At 44.4% G+C, this 18,669-nt stretch overlaps 1 protein-coding gene across 4 annotated transcripts in view; it reads left to right on the top strand.

The window, feature by feature from the left end:
• Positions 1 to 18,669, top strand: part of LOC118399920 (copine-5) — a 227,055-nt gene that overhangs the window by 55,932 nt on the left and 152,454 nt on the right. Inside the window, exons 4-7 of one of the 4 annotated variants that reach the window (XM_052473213.1) lie at positions 3,143 to 3,246; positions 5,156 to 5,195; positions 7,865 to 7,879; positions 8,172 to 8,248. In XM_052473213.1, the coding sequence (XP_052329173.1) occupies positions 3,143 to 3,246; positions 5,156 to 5,195; positions 7,865 to 7,879; positions 8,172 to 8,248 (236 nt within the window). Of the gene's footprint in view, positions 1 to 3,142; positions 3,247 to 5,155; positions 5,196 to 7,864; positions 7,880 to 8,171; positions 8,253 to 15,210; positions 15,375 to 18,669 lie in introns of those variants that run through there. The other 3 variants (XM_052473215.1, XM_052473214.1, XM_052473216.1) reach the window with 3 other exon arrangements.

Genomic DNA, 18,669 nt, shown 5'->3' with positions numbered 1-18,669 from the left:
ACACTTGCCAGCTGGTCAGCGCGTGCTTTGAGAACAAGGCATGTTATTCCATCTCTGATTGTTAACCTGTTTAAACATTTTGCGCACACTGGCTTGAAAAGGGAGGGAAAACTCTCCTGGTAGATTAAAGGGTCTGCAGTTTACTATGAGGTATTCTTTATCAGGTGAACAAAAGCTTGATATTTCCTTCACACTTGAAGCAGCACACCATTTGTTATTCATGAAAAAAAAACACACTCCTTTCGACTTCCCTGAAGACTCTGAACGATCCTGCCGCTGTCATCATCCAGCCACGTTTCAGTAAGACAATATTGCAGCTCTTCAAATCTCTCTGTCAGGAGACTCTAGATCGAAGCTCATACACCCCCCCCCCCCCTCCAATTATTATAATAAATAATAATATACAGTATATATTTATACTTTTTTTAATGAACTAAGTCCGCCTTTTAACCTACTCTTGAAAGTTGTAATAGTAGAATGCACAATGCACAATGCAATTTCGAAAATTGGGTAGGGCATCATCAATTCCTCTTGTTGTGTTAGTAATTGCATACCTTCGAGAGCTATTTATAAATTGTCAGAAAATGTCCAGATCAACTAGCCCATGTCAGAAAACGGTTTTTCTATTTATTTATTTTTTAGCTCATAGATACTGTATGCATTTTTTTCTCACTCAAATACATGAATACACATTAGGCACTCAAATACATGAATATACATTAGGCATGGCAAAATGTATAGAATTGTAAGAAAATGTGCTTTAAAACTGCAAACATTTCTTTGCCCCCCCACAACAAAATGTGTAGAAATTGCAGGAAATAAACTTTAAACCTAGAAAATTATCTCGACCAACAAGAACAGTTTGTGTCATAGACATGGCTTTGGATGTTCCCCAATACTGGAAGGGGGGCCCCGAGTGACACATTTTGGGAACCCCTGTCTTAACCTCAAGGGATTTTATCCTGCATGATTAAATAAAGGCTAAATGAGGGTAATATCTGCATTTAGAGAGGATGCATTGATTGCAAATGTCACCAAGAGTAATTACAAAGTAAACACACAGAATCCCAAATGGCAGATCAGTTGTTTACTCCGACAGGAATAGCAATGGAAAAAGAAAAATGCCAATGAGGAGGCGTTGTTCACATTACACATTGTTATTATTTAATGAGTCTGTACGTCAGGAGATTAGAGCTGTAAACCCACAGCTATGTATCTTGTAAAAAGGTCATTTATTTCCATAATGAAAAACTATTTGCATCATCTGAACAGTTCAAGTAACTTTGCTAATGTGTACAATTTAAGTTGTTGACTTCTCAAAGTTCGAACCACTTCTGGTCTCCAAATACGTAGGCAACATTGACTCTTGGGACTCCCTTAAATAGTACAACTGAAGCCCCTCTCTATTACATCTTGTCCTCCAACTTCAGAGAATGGAGACGTTTTAACCTCAATCCTCTCTAGCTTTTGTAACTGGCCCTGTTCGGAAAATGACTAGCTTTCTCTGGAGTGTGAGCCAGGCAAGCACGGTTGGGAAATGGCTGTTTTATTCATGCATTATCAGAGAGGCTAGGTTTCTCTTCCTCTCTATTTCTGTCTTTCTCTGTCGCTCTCTCTCTCGGTTTCCTCTCTCACACCTTCCCTTCTCCCTCCATCTCTCTCTCAATTTCTCTCCCTCCCCCTCACTTTTCTCTCTCGCTTTCTGTTTCCCAGTCTGAATAATTCATGGATCAACACAAATAGCTGTGAACAAACTGCAGCCCACCTCTGAGCACAAGCCTCTAGAGTCTACCGCATTCAACTACTGGGTTTCTACACCACACAACCATAATGCTGCTGTTTCACCACGCTGTACACTTGTTAAGGGCTTCAGATGTCGGCCCCATTTTACTTAGAAACCAGACTGATACAGTGATTTTTTTCCCCCCAGTAGTTTACAAAACATTTATAGTATGTGTCCCAAATGGCACCCCATTCCCAATGTAGTGCACTACTTTTGACCAATACACCATATATCCACTGTGCTGTCTCTCTGTACTTGTTTCCCCATACATTACAGACATTGGCCCATTTTACACGACCACTGCAGACGGCACTGCCTCCCTGTTAAGGGATGTAGACAGACGTTGCCCCAGTTTGACTCCGAAGCAACCATATTTCAGCAGTTTATTTACAGTCTCAATTCATGTGAGATCAATGGGTGTACTTCACCCCACTGTATCTCCTCATAGAGAGTTGCAATCAGAATCAGACCCCTTACTGGGTGACATAGTCTTTGTTTCAGACATGTTTAAATGTGTAGTCAGAGAATGCCATTACCATATTGGCTTACCAGGTCTCCATGATTGAAACCCGTATCGTACAGCAGCTATATTTAGAGAAGGGGTTGTAACCCCTACCTTATATTTAGGATTCCTCCATGGGCTTTACCAACAGTGTCATGTCACTCACACTGTCCTCTTTCGGAACAAGGTGGGGTGTGTGATTGGGTGACTTCCAATCTTGCTGGCTTTTTTCCTGGATCTGCAGCCGTTCGTGTAGGAGTGAGAATCCCAGTAATTAACTGGGTTTAACCCCCCACCCATCACCCCCCTCTCATCTCCCCCTCTCTTTCTCTTTATTCTCTACTCCCCCTCTCTCTTTTCTCATCTCCCTGTCTCTCCCTTTTCCTGGTCTCCGGTGCTAATTCCGCCTCTTTCTCTACCCCATCTCTCGTACTCTGTCTTTTCATGTTACTTGCCAACTCTACCCCTCTGTATCACTCTCTCTCGCCAAGCCCTCTCTCCTTCCCGCTCTTCGTCCCTCTTCTTCCCTCTTCCTATTCTTCTCTCCCTCTCTTCCCCTCCTTCCTCTCCTCTCCCCCCTCCTTCTCTCCCACTCTCTCTCGCTCTCTCTGGAGGGTGAGTTGAGGTGATGAGTGGGCGTTCTCTGCCTCAGTAATTAGAATGGGAGAAAAGAGACGAGACAGGATCAAGGAAACACACTCACACAACAGGAGTGTGTGATGTGTTGGTATTCACTGGGTGATACTCCTAATCATCCCTCTTCTGTCTCTCTCTCTGACAGGTGTGTATGTGTCGGAGAGAGAGATAGATATGTATATAATGCTGAATAATGCTCCCCCCCCTCTCTTTCTCTCTAGTTTGGGAGAACAGAGGTGATTGACAACACCCTAAACCCAGACTTTGTCAGGAAGTACATCCTGGACTATTTCTTTGAGGAGAAGCAGAATCTACGCTTTGACTTGTGAGTGATTATTTCTTTTAAACACCGGCCCTGATTAGTCCCCACATGACAACCCTCCCTCTGTTCCCTTTCTTTCTCTTTCTCTGTCTGTATCACTGTCTCTGTATCTTTCTCTTTCCCCCTCTCTGTGTTTTTCCATTCAATTCAATTCAAGAGGCTATATTAGCTTGGAAAGTGTAGGGACTTAAATTGTCAAAGCAAACATGAAGAACCATATTGGGGCGGCAGGATAGCCAAGTGGTTAGAGCTTTGGACTAGTACCCGACTAGTACCCGAAAGGTTGCAAGTTCAAATCTGTCATTCTGCCCCTGAACAGGCAGTTAACCCACTGTTCCTAGGCCATCATATAAAATAAGAATGTGTTCGTAACTGACTTGCCTAGTTAAATAAAGGTAAAATAAATTTTAAAAAGACACGTTCCGTTATACTGTAGTGACTATTCTGTTCCTTGTTGGCCTCACGTTCACACCGAGAGGAATCCTAGAGACGGTTTCCTCTCCTTTCGAATGGTGTTTAGTCATGAATAGTAAACATCAGACAGACACGATAGTGGTTGGCACACAGCTGTCTCATTCTCTCACACACAATGTATCCAGGAGGAGGTAGTGCATTACCAGGGCTAGGATTGGATTTTGGAACGAAAACTATAACAGCAAATGGCTGGGCGATGATAGAATATGGCGAGCTAATATAATATTCACAGAACATTATGAATCTTCTCTTTTGGAGTTTAACTGTGAACAGTTAGTTAAAGGGATCTATGACTTCTATGATAAAAACATAGGGAGATAAAAAACATGTGGCTTTGGTTTCAATCCTCAGCCAGTCCCATCCAGCGAGAACAGAGGGGAATGGAGGAGCAAGGACCTCCCATTAGGGGTTCAATTCAACCCTGTCAGACGAATACGATCACCCCAATTTGTATAGTGTAGAAGTACGCAGAGTCGGACATAATGAGAAGCTACCCCCTTTTGCTCTGAGGTGATGACCCTTAGTAATCTGAGTCATCCTGATTCATGATCTGTATTGCGTCACAATACATGTGCGGCTCTCGTCTGACTCTGGGCTGTAGTGGTCTATTGTATCACGGCCTGTTTCATCTTCACAGGGCTCACAAAGTGGATGTCCTTCTCCTTGATGTCTCTATGTTCAAGGAGTTAAGAGACATTTATTCAAGTGTCCCTCCACAGTGACACAGTGACGCAGAACACAGCTAGAGAGAATAAGAAACGCATTGCGGACCACTCAAATTGAGCTTTGAGACACTAAGAAACAACCAGTCAAAACATGTTACGGGCCTCATCTATCATGCATTACGTCCTCTATACCCGTGTATGCATCAACAAAATACAGTGGGTCAAAGGTCAATTAGGCAGTTCTAAAGAAACGGAGGATAAGGTGGCAGGCTTTGGTGCAGGCCTTTACACTCACATGCAGGGGATCAGGCCCATGAACAACTAGCCTCCAATGGTGAGATATCTTCCCACTAATAGGAAGGTGAAATAGATAACCAAGATGAAATACAACCCCCTTTGCATTTACTCACGTACACTGATAGATGTGAAAATATTAGATCAGGGTTTCCTAAACTCGGTTCCTCGGGACCCCAAGGCACGCACGTTTCGGGTTTTTTGCCTAGCACTACACAAATAATCAACTAATCATGAAGCTTTGATCATTTTGAATCAGCTTTGTAGTGTTAGGTTAACAAAGTGAAACGTGCCTTGGGGTCCCGAACACAGAGTTTTGAGAAACGCTGGATTATATGGATGTCAGTAATGACCCACGGAGAAAGTTCATCTACCAGAGGCCTCGTTAGAGATCCCTTTCTCTCTCTCTCCTTCTCTCTCTCGCTCTCTTTTTCGCTCACACACACACATGTAACCTGTGTTACCTGTCTCTCCTCCAGATATGATGTGGACTCTAAAAGCCCAGACCTGTCCAAACACGTGAGTGACACACCCTCTCAGACCTACAGACACAGATGAACAGGTATTGGCCAATACTCCCAACAATAATCAACACCACTGACTTGAAACCATTGATTTTTCAAAGTTATCATTGATCAATACCAGTTAACAGAATTTCCTGAAGAAAATGATCAGAGCTAAAAGCTTAGGACTCATCATGGACAACTGATGGAATGTCCAGAGAGATGAAACATGAGAGTCCTGCACTCTGATTGGCCAAACTCTCCTTATCTATGACTCTGGTCTGATCGTGAAGTTGCATGGTTTGATTAGTTGTGCCTGCTACATGTTGCATGTTCTGTCAACAAACTACCTTCATGGATTTATGCAAACCTAGTGGTTAGAGCGTTGGGCCAGTAACCGGAAGTTGTGCAAGTTCTCCCACTTAAAAAGATGAGAGGGGCCTGTAATTTTCATCATAGGCACACTAATGTAAACTAATACACTAATAATCCAGAAAATCACATTGTAGGATTTTTTATGAATTTATTTGCAAATTATGGTGGAAACCTACAAACGAGCAAGAATTCTGGCTCTCACAGACCTGTAACTTCTTCTTTAAGAGGCTCCTCTGTCCTCCACTCGTTACCTGTATTAATGGCACCTGTTTGAACTTATCAGTATAAAAGACACCTGTCCACAGCCTCAAACAGTCACACTCCAAACTCCACTATGGCCAAGACCAAAGAGCTGTCAAAGGACACCAGAAACAAAATTGTAGACCTGCACCAGGCTGGGAAGACTGAATCTGCAATAGGTAAGCAGCTTGGTTTGAAGAAATCAACTGTGGGAGCAATTATTAGGAAATGGAAGACATACAAGACCACTGATAATCTGCCTCGATCTGGGGCTCCACGCAAGATCTCACCCCGTGGGGTCCAAATGATCACAAGAACGGTGAGCAAAAATCCCAGAACCACGCGGGGGGACCTAGTGAATGACCTGCAGAGAGCTGGGACCAAAGTAACAAAGCCTACCATCGGTAACACACTACGCCGCCAGGGACTCAAATCCTGCAGTGCCAGACGTGTCCCCCTGCTTAAGCCAGTACATGTCCAGGCCCGTCTGAAGTTTGCTAGAAAGCATTTGGATGATCCAGATGCAGATTGGGAGAATGTCATATGGTCAGATGAAACCAAAATATAACTTTTTGATAAAAACTCAACTCGTGTTTGGAGAGCAAAGAATGCTGAGTTGCATCCAAAGAACACCATACCAACTGTGAAGCATGGGGGTGGAAACATCATGCTTTGGGGCTGTTTTTCTGCAAAGGGACCAGGACGACTGCTCCGTGTAAAGGAAAGAATGAATGGGGCCATGTATCGTGAGATTTTGAGTGAAAACCTCCTTCCATCAGCAAGGGCATTGAAGATGAAACGTGGCTGGGTCTTTCAGCATGACAATGATCCCAAACACACCACCCAGGCAACGAAGGAGTGGCTTCGTAAGAAGCATTTCAATGTCTTGGAGTGTCCTAGCCAGTCTCCAGATCTCAACCCCATAGAAAATCTTTGGAGGGAGTTGAAAGTCCATGTTGCCCAGCATCAGCCCCAAAACTTCACTGCTCTAGAGGAGATTTGCATGGAGGAATGGGCCAAAATACCAGCAACAGTGTGTGAAAACCTTGTGAAGACTTACAGAAGACATTTGACCTCTGTCATTGCCAACAAAGGGTATATAACAAAGTATTGAGATAAACTTTTGTTATTGACCAAATACTTATTTTCCACCATAATTTGCAAATAAATTCATAAAAAATCCTACAATGTGATTTTCTGGATTGTTTTTCTCATTTTGTCTGTCATAGTTAACGTGTAACTTTGATGAAGCTTACAGGCCTGAAACTTGTCATCTTTTTAAGTGGGAGAACTTGCACAATTGGTGGCTGACTAAATACTTTTTTGCCCCACTGTATATATATATATTATTATCCCATCTAGTTTGTTTAATAAAAGGAATGTGAAGTGATTTATACCTTTGAGTATATTTTAGTAATTACATTTACTTTCGATACTTAAGTATATTTAAAACCAAATACTTTTTTACTTTTACTCAAGTAGTATTTTACTGGATGACTGTCACTTTTACTTGAGTCGTTTTCTGTTAAGGTATCTTGACTTTTACTCAAGTATGACAATTGGCTACTTTTTCCAACCCCTGCTTTGGTGCAGGATTTACATTTATATGCAGATGATTAGTAGTTGTACTACTGTTGTAGAATAATGTACCTTCTGTGTCCTCAACTAGACTTGAATTGATCATGAAATGCTTTAGTGCATTTGAATTGAATAAACAGGATGTATGAATCATCGTGTCACTATTTGACTCCTAATAAGACGATAACAATCTTCACATTCTGTTGCTGGGGAGACTGGTGGATCAAAACAGTCTAACAGATTATTTGAGGCATTTGCATACAAAGAGAAGATTTGCATATCTCCAATTGCATGATTTTCATGAATTCTATTCCTCCCGGATGTTTTTTTACAGCTCTTATATGACACCTAATCTGTATTCTCTCCTGCTACACTTCCTGGTTTGAGTGGTGCTAGGTGTTCTGGGTATTGTAGTGTTTGTGTGTACATGATGTGTTCTGTTGTTGTTGTTGTTGTTGACCCTGCTGCCTGCTCTCCCCTGCCCTCTGGAAGCCTTCTGATCTCAACGTACGTCTCTGCCTCTTTCCTTTTCTTTTAGTACTGTAGCTATAGTATATTTTAGCTAGATACAGAAAACACACGCAGCTGTAATGCATGTAACACACTTTAATAACCTCAGTATATTACCTCCCTCCCTTCTTTCGCTCTCGCTATCACCTTGTCCAATCTTCTCCCCAACTCCCTTCATCCCTGTTTACTTCCCCTCTCCCCTTGTTTCCCTTTTGTAACCCTATACCCCCTCCATCCTGTCTGTCTCTTCTTCCCCCCTCTCTCTCCCTCCTTCTCCTCCCCCTCTCAGGACTTCTTGGGTCAAGTGTTCTGTACCCTGGGGGAGATCGTGGGGTCACCTGCCAGTCGACTGGAGAAACCACTGGGGTGAGTCTCTCTGATGATATCATAACTTTTTTCCAAACTGCTGTTGTCCTAAATGAGACCATTACGGATGAAAAGTTGGCCGCTGTCCGCTGTTCTCTGGTGGTGAACGCCAGACCTCTGGGGTATGGTTTCACTGCTGTCCATGGTACTGAAATCTCTGATCCCCGCTATATTTGCTTGTTGTTACCTTTTGTTCTTGTTGTGGCAAAGTCACACAGTCTTGTTTTCCACCTGTGTCAGTTGGGATTGTTTTTCTGGACCCCTAATGTTGCTGAAGTACCTGCCTGAAAAGTACCTACCTGCCTGGACCCCCTGCTGTTACCCAAAACGGCTGGGTCCATTTCAACGCTGTTGGTTGTCATTGTGTGATAATGAGAATAGACAGGATGTTTCACTCCTGTAGAGTCTTTTTAATTTATTTTTTTTACATATTCTAATGAGACTATGTTGACAGAAATGGGACAGAAAGACATACAAAGGAAAAATAATGAGAAAAGAAGATTACTTAAAATAAACAGAGAGGGAAGTAGAAGGAGAGAGAAAGAAACAAAAAAGAAATAAAATTATACTCGTTCCGACAAATTATTGTCATTAGAGAAAGGGGGCGAGGCGCTGAACCAGAATTACAACAATTAGTAGTAATAGCACCTTGGGATTCATTTAAGATACTCTTTGAAGAGGTAGGGTTTCAGACGTTTTTGGACGATGGGCAGGGACTCTGCTGTCCTGCTTCCACCTTAGGGGTGCCAAGACAGAGAAGAGCATTGACTGGGCTGAGCGGTAGCTGACCCCCCGAAGAGGTGGAATGGCCAAGAGATCAGATGTGTCAGAACAGAGTGCTCGGGTTGGGGTGTGGTTTGAGCATAGCCTGAAGGTAGGGAAGGGCAGTTCCTTTTGCTGCTCCGTAGGCAAACACCATGGTCTTGTAGTGGATGCGAGCTTCAACTGGAAGCCAGTGGAGTTTGCTGAGGAGTGGGGTGACTTGGGAAGGTTGAACACCAGGTGGGCTGTAGCATTCTGGATAAGTTGCAGGGGTTTGAGGGCACAAGCAGGGAGCCCAGCCAACAGGGTTGAAGTACTGTAGTCCAGATGGGAGAAGACAAATGTCTGGATTAGGACCTGCGCTGGTTCCTGTTTGAGGAACGTTCAGGAGCTAGTCACTGCTTTGATGTTTGCAGAGAATTACAAGGTGCTGACCAGGGTCACGCCAAGGTTCTTTACACCTACAAGGGGGACACAGTGTAGTTGTCAACCATGATGGAGAGGTCTTGGAGCGGGCAGGTCTCCTCCGGCAGGGCGAGCAGCTCTGTCTTGTCAATTTTGAACTTAAGGAGGTGGGCCGATATCCAAGCTGAGATGTCACCTGGTAGGAGTGACCTCCCAGGTAGGGTGCAATCCAAGAGTGTGCAGAGCCTGAGACGCCCAGCCCTGAGAGGGTGGAGAGGAGTATCTAATGGATGAGAACAGAGTAGAGAGTGTCAGCTTTGGCAGAGTGGAGAGCCTCCGGGACTCAGAGGAGAGCAGTCTCAGTTGAGTGAGTTGTTTTGAAACCTGACTGGTTAGGGCCAAGAAGATCATTCTGAGAGAGATAACGGGAGAGTTAGCAATAGATAGTACGCTCAAGTGTATTGGGAAGGAAAGAAATAAGATACTGGTCTGTAGTAGTTGACGTCAAAGGGGTCGAGTCTTAATTTCTTGAGGAGGGGAGCGACTTTGACCATCTTAAAGTCAGAGTGGATGAAGCCAGTGGTCAGGGATGAGTTGGCGAGGAATGGGAGAAGGTCTCCAGAGATGGTCTGGAGAAGGGGATGGGGATCGAGCGGGCAGGTTCTTGGGTGATTGGATATGGAGAGAGAGGGGCAAAAGATGTCTCTTCTTTTCAAAGTGATTGACAAAGTTGTCCGTGGAGAGGGAGAAGGGAGGGGGGGGAGGTTGAGGATTAAGGAGGGAGGATTAGAGGCAGAAGCTGGAAATTTAAAGTGATAGAAGGTTCTCCGTAAATGTAGTTTTCCGCCATTGACCTCTCAGCTGCCCGCAGCCCTATTCTGTAAGCTCGGAGTGAGTCACTAAACCACAGAGCAGGAGGGGATGGCTGAACCAGCCAGGAGGAAAGGGGACAGTGAGAGTCATAGGATGTGGAAAGGGAGGAGAGTAGGGTCATAGAGGCAGAATCAGGAGACAGAAGGAAGAGATGATAGGATAGGAGAGAGAGAGAGAGCAAATATTGCGATGGTGCATGACCATCTGGATTGCGGCTGAGTGGGTAGGGTTGGAGGAGAGAGGGAGGGAGAGAGAGAGAGAGAGAAAAATAAACAAAGTATTGATCAAAGACACGAAGGGGGGGGGGGGGTTGTAGTGAGATGTAGTGTAGTTTTATGTCACCCAGTACGATGAGTGGTAAGCCATCTTCGGGAAATTAGCTTATCAAGGTGTCAAGCTCATCGAGGAACGCTCCAGCCGCTGAGCGATAGATGGCATCAATGTAAAGCTTGAGTGGACAAGTGACAGTGACAACATTCAAATGAGGAGGTGAGAGAGGGGGAAAAGATCAAATCTCCGCAGGGGAAATGAGTAGCCCTGTGCCACCACCACGATGACCAGATGCTCTTGGACTAATCAAGTGACGATAGAACAGCAGGAGTAGCAGTGTTCTCTGGGGTAATCCGTGTCTCCGTCACCAACAAAAACTGTAGAGACTTAAGGGCGACATAGGCTGAGATGAACCAGTTATGTTAATGTAGATCTGTCCACAAGAGATTAGGTTGGGGCCTATATGATAGAACTGAAAGAGGGGATAAGAATGTGACATGGGTGAAAGTGGGGACGAGTGGGAGTGCATGAAGAGTGTGATTTGAGGGGGTTAGTTGAGGAGATGGGGAGAAGAATGTGTGACGAGAGTTAAAGTGGCAATCGTGGGAGTTTGTTTGCTTACTTCATGATTCAAGTACAACACTACATCTCCCCCCCCTACTCCAAGTATGCAGCTGCTTTATTAAAACAGACATTGCATATCTAATAAGAATCTGAAGGAGGCTTTGAAATGAAACCTCTAAAAGTCCAAGCCATTGGCTTAAGCAAATGTACAGTATGGAATTGTTTTAAGATGGTCATACCATGGATCATTTAGCTATTTGATTTTGAATTTTAGGACCCCTTTAGGTATAAAAATAATATATTGAATTTGGCCTCTACTACTATACCCATAGAAACCCATTGAATAACACATTCATAAAATAAAAAATCATAAGGAATCAGGTTTTGAAGGCTCAGGAAATACAGTGTATATTTTAGTTTTTTTGGACACATATTTAACCCCTTATTTTTGTTGCCACAAAACTACCTCCATACTTCCATTCATCCCTATGGGTTACCTTCAGACTAGTCACGGGACACTTGTGGGGGTCATAGAGCAAAACAGAGAACACCATTGTTGTTAGGTATGCGTAACTGGCTGTAAGGGAGTCAGGCGCAGGAGAGCAGAAGTTCGGTAGCCAAAGGAGCCTTTTATTTCAGCGAACAAAAACATGGCACTAAGAACACTAAACAGAAGGTGGGTTGACATAACCCAGCGCAAACCAGTCTAGCAAGCACATACAACAAACAATTCCACACACATATATGGGGGGAACAGAGGGTTATATGTGTATATAACTGAGGGAATTTTAATTTATCTGTTATTTTACCAGGTAAGTTGACTGAGAACACGTTCTCATTTGCAGCAACAACCTGGGGAATAGTTACAGGGGAGAGGAGGGGGATGAATGAGCCAATTGTAAACTGGGGATTATTAGTTGACCGTGATGGTTTGAGGGTCAGATTGGGAATTTAGCCAGGACACCGGGGTTAACACCCCTACTCTTACGATAAGAGCCATGGGATCTTTAATGACCTCAGAGAGTCAGGACACCTGAAAGACGGCACCCTACACAGGGCAGTGTCCCCTATCACTGCCATGGGGCATTGGGACATTTTTTTGTTTTAGACCAGAGGAAAGAGTGCCTCCTACTGGCTAGAAAGCGGGTGATGTCGACCGCCGAACGCAGCCCAAACAAAGACAGGAACCAACTTTGGTGGAAGTCATGACAATCGTGTTCGTGATAGTCTTGTGCGCTGTGCCTGGCCCGCCATAGTAGTCGCTAGTGCACAACGAGACAAGGATATCCCTGCCGGCCAAGCCCTCCCTAACCCAGACGACGCTGGGCCAATTGTGCGTCGCCCCATGGGCCTCCCGGTCGCGGCCGGCGGCGGCAGGGCCTGGGCTCGAACCCAGAATCTCTGGTGGCACAGCTAGCACTGTGCCACCAGAGATTCTGGGTTCGAGGCCAGGATAGGAGAGAGATCACTGCGCCACCCGGGAGGCTGACTCTTAAGGATTTTAATGAGATTTCATGAACTCCTTACCCCCGTCACTGTCCATTTATTGTTTTTAAAGGATGGTAGAAGTGCTACACCTGGTGGAGAGAGATTGTAAGACAGAAATAGTTGTGTTATGCGTACATTACGACATGACACGTCAAGATGTAATGGAGGGTCAGTTTTTTAAAAACTTTTCTCCAATACTATAGAGCCATTACCATGTCGATCAATGCTTGACTAGAAACCTAGTTCACACGCCCGATTTTGAAGTCAACACAGTCGCTACAGTCCCATTCGTTTTCTTTGGAGACTCGTTTGAATGTTCCGGTTGCGCACATTTGTACAGAATGGGGTGAGTTTACGTTAGCTAGCTACGTTAGCTTGCTAGGTACATTAATTGATTTAGTTTGGTTGTTTTCAAGGTCAACGTCAAGATTTCCACCAAGGCCGTTGCCTCTCCGATCATAAACTCTAATTTGAGAATCACTCTGATGTGACGTTGTAAAATGTCATTCAAGGGCTGAGGGATGTCTACTTTGAGTTGGGACTGCAGCCCTAGTTGCCTCTGGGATTCGAACCAGCAACCTTTCAGTTACTGGCCCAACGTTTTTAACCACTAGGCTACATAAATGTGTATCCAAGCTTGATGGGTGACTCCTCTTTCCTATGCAAAAAACACAACTATAGATGTTATGCACTAGCATGTAATGCAATGAGATATATTTGACACAGGTATTTACTTTGTAACACGTGTTGTCATTGACTAGACCCAAATATAATTGTATGAGATATGCATCTGTGTACCGCCTCTTTTGTACCCCTCTGCTAGCTAGCAAAGATGGGTACTCCAGTCAGTTGTCACTAGTTACCACAGCCACAAAGTCATAATTATGGATAAACTGCTTATTTCTGAAATGTATCTTCTTAAAATCTGATTTTAAACCTAACCCTAACTCTAACCGCAGTGCTAACCTTATGCCTAACCTTAATCTTAAATTAAGACCAAAAAGCTCATTTTAGATTTAATGATCTTTTACGATATAGAGGGCTTGCAGTTGATGTAGAATGCCTCCTGGAGGCCATTTTGGAAGGCCACCGCATCAATTATTCTGACAACAGCTGAGTGGCTACCCCAAACTGCATGATAACAGTGCCTGAAGCTAGGTGATTCATCACCACGGTCATTTTCTGTTGAGTGTTCGGCTGCTCTAACCAGGCAGGAAAGACAATGGGGGAAAAAAGGTTTACAGATTCCCCGCAATCATGAAACACGATTGGTGACACCAATGAGATAAAACTCAAGAACTGTCAGAAAAGTGAAGAAACCTTTTTGCCCCATCAACCTGAACCCAGACAGTTGTCAATACATGGTTTGCTATGATAATTTCATCACTGGTAAATCAAGTCTGATTGATTTTGAGTTTAGGTTCGCTGCTATACTAACCAAGTGTTGACATCAACACTAAGTTAGCCAAAATTAGCTAGCTCAATAGCTTGTTGTCTAGCTATCAGCATGTTGTCGCTTGAGTTAAGTTTTGGGGAAGCAATGTTGCCTTTTGATAAACATTTCATGCAATTCTACGAACTTGCACGTTATATTTGTTTATCCAAGATGGCATAGCAGTTCAGACATCTTTTGTCCTCGTCTTGTTGTGTCCCGTATATATATATATATATATTTACAACTTTTTTCACATACCTTTTTATATTTTCCATAAACTCATCGTCAAAACAGTCTCCTGTAACCCGCCTCACCAATTTATATTTATAAAAAAAGTATTATTTACCTCAAATCTGCAATCCTCCATAGAAGCTAACCAGAAGCTAATCCAGAAGCTAGCCAGAAGATAGCCAGAAGCTAACCACAAGATAGCCAGAAGCTAACCAGAAGCTAGCCAGAAGCTAGCCAGAAGCTCGCCAGAAGACAGCCAGAAGCTAACCAGAAGCTAACCAGAAGCTAGCCAGAAGCTAATCCAAAAGCTAGCCAGAAGATAGCCAGAAGCTAATCAGAAGCTAGTTAGCTTCTTTACTGGCTAATCGTTAGTATTCAGCTAACCACGGTTTGTGGTCATTAGCTACCTATCCTTTAGCTCGAAAATCTATCGCCAGTTTTGTACGGCGCGGCTCAGAACGGAACATACCGAACCTATTTTTCTCTCCATGTCCCTGGATTTCAACCGCGAACTCTGGACATTCATACCTGGATCTCGCAGCTGGCTAGCTGTTATCCGTGTGACTATCGGCCTTCGTCGATTCCGGAGCAAATATCAATTATTCCGGAGCTAGCCAGCTGAAGAGTTCCACCGGTCACTCCTGGGCTACAAATACCTATCCGGACCCGTTTTGCTGCCGACGCGGAGCCCCACCGGGCCTTCATGTCTGGACTGCCGACGTTATCTACTCGAAGGAGTTGTCCGGCTGGCTCCTCCGTCGCGACGTTACCTGAACGCCCATCTGCGGTCCGCTAACAGTTAGCTGTCTTATCGGCTGCTATCTGAATAGACCTATTGACATTTTTTTGTTTTTTTGTTTTTTTGGGCCTCTATAACTATATCTATTGTTTTTTTGTTGTTGTGTGATTTGGATTCATCCCCTCTACCACATAGAACCCCACTGATCCTACCGACGGAGACGCACAAGGTGGCTAGTAACAGACCTCCATCCTATGCTGGCTTGCTACCAATGGCCCGGCTAGCTGTCAAGATCGCCGTGATCCCAACCAACCTCTCTACTCACTGGACCCTTTTGATCACTCACACTTAATGTCAATATGCCTTGTTCATTGCTGTTCTGGTTAGTGTTTATTAGCTTATTTCACTGTAGAGCCTCTAGTCCTGCTCACTTTACCTTATCCAACCTATTAGTTCCACCACCCTCGCATGCGATGACATCTCCTGGTTTCAATGATGTTTCTAGAGACAATATCTCTCTCTTCATCACTCAATACCTAGGTTTACCTCCACTGTATTCACATCCTACCATACCTTTGTCTGTACATTATACCTTGAAGCTATTTTATCGCCCCCACAAACCTTCTTTTACTCTCTGTTCCAGACGTTCTAGACGACCAATTCTTATTGCCTTTAGCCGTACCCTTATCCTACTCCTCCTCTGTTCCTTTGGCGATGTAGAGGTGAACCCAGGCCCTGCAATGCTTAGCTCCACTCCTATTCCCCAGGCGCTCTCTTTTGATGACTTCTGTAACCGTAATAGCCTCGGTTTCATGCATGTTAATATTAGAAGCCTCCTCCCTAAGTTTGTTCTATTCACTGCTTTAGCACACTCTGCCAACCCGGATGTTCTAGCTGTGTCTGAATCCTGGCTTAGGAAGACCACCAAAAATTCTGAAATTTTAATCCCAAACTACAACATTTTCAGACAGGATAGAACTGCCAAAGGGGGCGGTGTTGCAAGCTACTGCAAAGATAGCCTGCAGAGTTCTGTCCTACTATCCAGGTCTGTACCCAAACAATTCGAAATTCTACTTTTAAAAATCCACCTCTCTAAAAACAAGTCTCTCACCGTTGCCGCCTGCTATAGACCACCCTCTGCCCCCAGCTGTGCTCTGGACACCATATGTGAACTTATTGCCCCCCATCTATCTTCAGAGCTCGTGCTGCTAGGCGACCTAAACTGGAACATGCTTAACACCCCAGCCATCCTACAATCTAAGCTTGATGCACTCAATCTCACACAAATTATCAATGAACCTACCAGGTACCTCCCCAAAGCCTAAAACACAGGCACCCTCATAGATATCATCCTAACCAACCTGCCCTCTAAATACACCTCTGCTGTCTTCAACCAAGATCTCAGCGATCACTGCCTCATTGCCTGCATCCATAATGGGTCAGCGGTCAAACAACCTTCACTAATCACTGTCAAACGCTTTCCAAAACACTTCAGCGAGCAGGCCTTTCTAATCAACCTGGACGGGGTATCCTGGAAGGATATTGATCTCATCCCGTCAGTAGAGGATGCCTGGATATTTTTTTTAAATGCCTTCCTAACCATCTTAAATAAGCATGCCCCATTCAAGAAATTTAGAACCAGGAACAGATATAGCCCTTGGTTCTCCCCAGACCTGACTGCCCTTAACCAACACAAAAACATCCTATGGCGTTCTGCATAAGCATCGAAATGCCCCGTGATATGCAGCTGTTCATTGAAGCTAGAAACCATTATACACAGGCAGTTAGAAGAGCCAAGGCTAGCTTTTTCAAGCAGAAATTTGCTTCCTGCAACACTAACTCAAAAAAGTTATGGGATACTGTAAAGTCCATGGAGAATAAGAACACCTCCTCCCAGCTGCCCACTGCACTGAAGATAGGAAACACTGTCACCACTGATAAATCCACAATAATTGAGAATTTCAATAAGCATTTTTCTACGGCTGGCCATGTTTTCCACCTGGCTACTCCTACCCCGGTCAACAGCACTCGGCCAAGCCTTCCCCATTTCTCCTTCTCCCAAATCCGTTCAGCTGATGTTCTGAAAGAGCTGCAAAATCTGGACCCCTACAAATCAGCCGGACTAGACAATCTGGACCCTTTCTTTCTAAAATTATCTGCCGAAATTGTTGCCACCCCTATTACTAGCCTGTTCAACCTCTCTTTCGTGTCGTCTGAGATTCCCAAAGATTGGAAAGCAGCTGCGGTCATCCCCCTCTTCAAAGGGGGGGACACTCTTGACCCAAACTGTTACAGACCTATATCTATCTTACCATGCCTTTCTAAGGTCTTCGAAAGCCAAGTCAACAAACAGATTACCGACCATTTCAAATCTCACCATACCTTCTCTGCTATGCAATCTGGTTTCAGAGCTGGTCATGGGTCCACCTCAGCCATGCTCAAAGTACTTAAGGATATCTTAACCGCCATCGATAAGAAACATTACTGTGCAGCCGTATTCATTGATCTGGCCAAGGCTTTCGACTCTGTCAATCACCACATCCTCATCGGCAGACTCGACAGCCTTGGTTTCTCAAATGATTGCCTCACCTGGTTCACCAACTACTTCTCTGATAGAGTTCAGTGTGTCAAATCGGAGGGTCTGCTGTCCGGACCTCTGGCAGTCTCTATGGGGGTGCCACAGGGTTCAATTCTTGGACCGACTCTCTTCTCTGTATACATCAATGATGTCGCTCTTGCTGCTGGTGAGTCTCTGATCCACCTCTACTGAGACGACACCATTCTGTATACTTCTGGCCCTTCTTTGGACACTGTGTTAACAACCCCCCAGGCAAGCTTCAATGCCATACAACTCTCCTTCCGTGGCCTCCAATTGCTCTTAAATACAAGTAAAACTAAATGCATGCTCTTCAACCGATCGCTACCTGCACCTGCCCGCCCGTCCAACATCACTACTCTGGACGGCTCTAAATTAGAATACGTGGACAACTACAAATACTTAGGTGTCTGGTTAGACTGTAAACTCTCCTTCCAGACCCATATCAAACATGTCCAATCCAAAGTTAAATCTAGAATTGGCTTCCTTTTTCGCAACAAAGCATCCTTCACTCATGCTGCCAAACATACCCTGGTAAAACTGACCATCCTACCAATCCTCGACTTCGGCGATGTCATTTACAAAATAGCCTCCAACATCCTACTCAACAAATTGGATGCAGTCTATCACAGTGCAATCCGTTTTGTCACTAAAGCCCCATATGCTACCCACCATTGCGACCTGTACGCTCTCGTTGGCTGGCCCTCGCTTCATACTCGTCGCCAAACCCACTGGCTCCATGTCATCTACAAGACCCTGCTAGGTAAAGTCCCCCCTTATCTCAGCTCGCTGGTCACCATAGCATCTCCCACCTGTAGCACGCGCTCCAGCAGGTATATCTCTCTGGTCACCCCCAAGACCAATTCTTTCTTTGGCCGCCTCTCCTTCCAGTTCTCTGCTGCCAATGATTGGAACGAACTACAAAAATCTCTGAAACTGGAAACACTTATCTCCCTCACTAGCTTTAAGCACCAACTGTCAGAGCAGCTTAAAGATTACTGCACCTGTACATAGCCCACCTATAATTTAGCCCAAACAACTACCTCTTTCCCTACTGT

This window comes from Oncorhynchus keta, chromosome 21, assembly GCF_023373465.1.
Source record: "Oncorhynchus keta strain PuntledgeMale-10-30-2019 chromosome 21, Oket_V2, whole genome shotgun sequence".
Taxonomy (NCBI): domain Eukaryota; kingdom Metazoa; phylum Chordata; class Actinopteri; order Salmoniformes; family Salmonidae; genus Oncorhynchus; species Oncorhynchus keta.
This window is presented reverse-complemented; position numbering and strand designations above follow the sequence as displayed.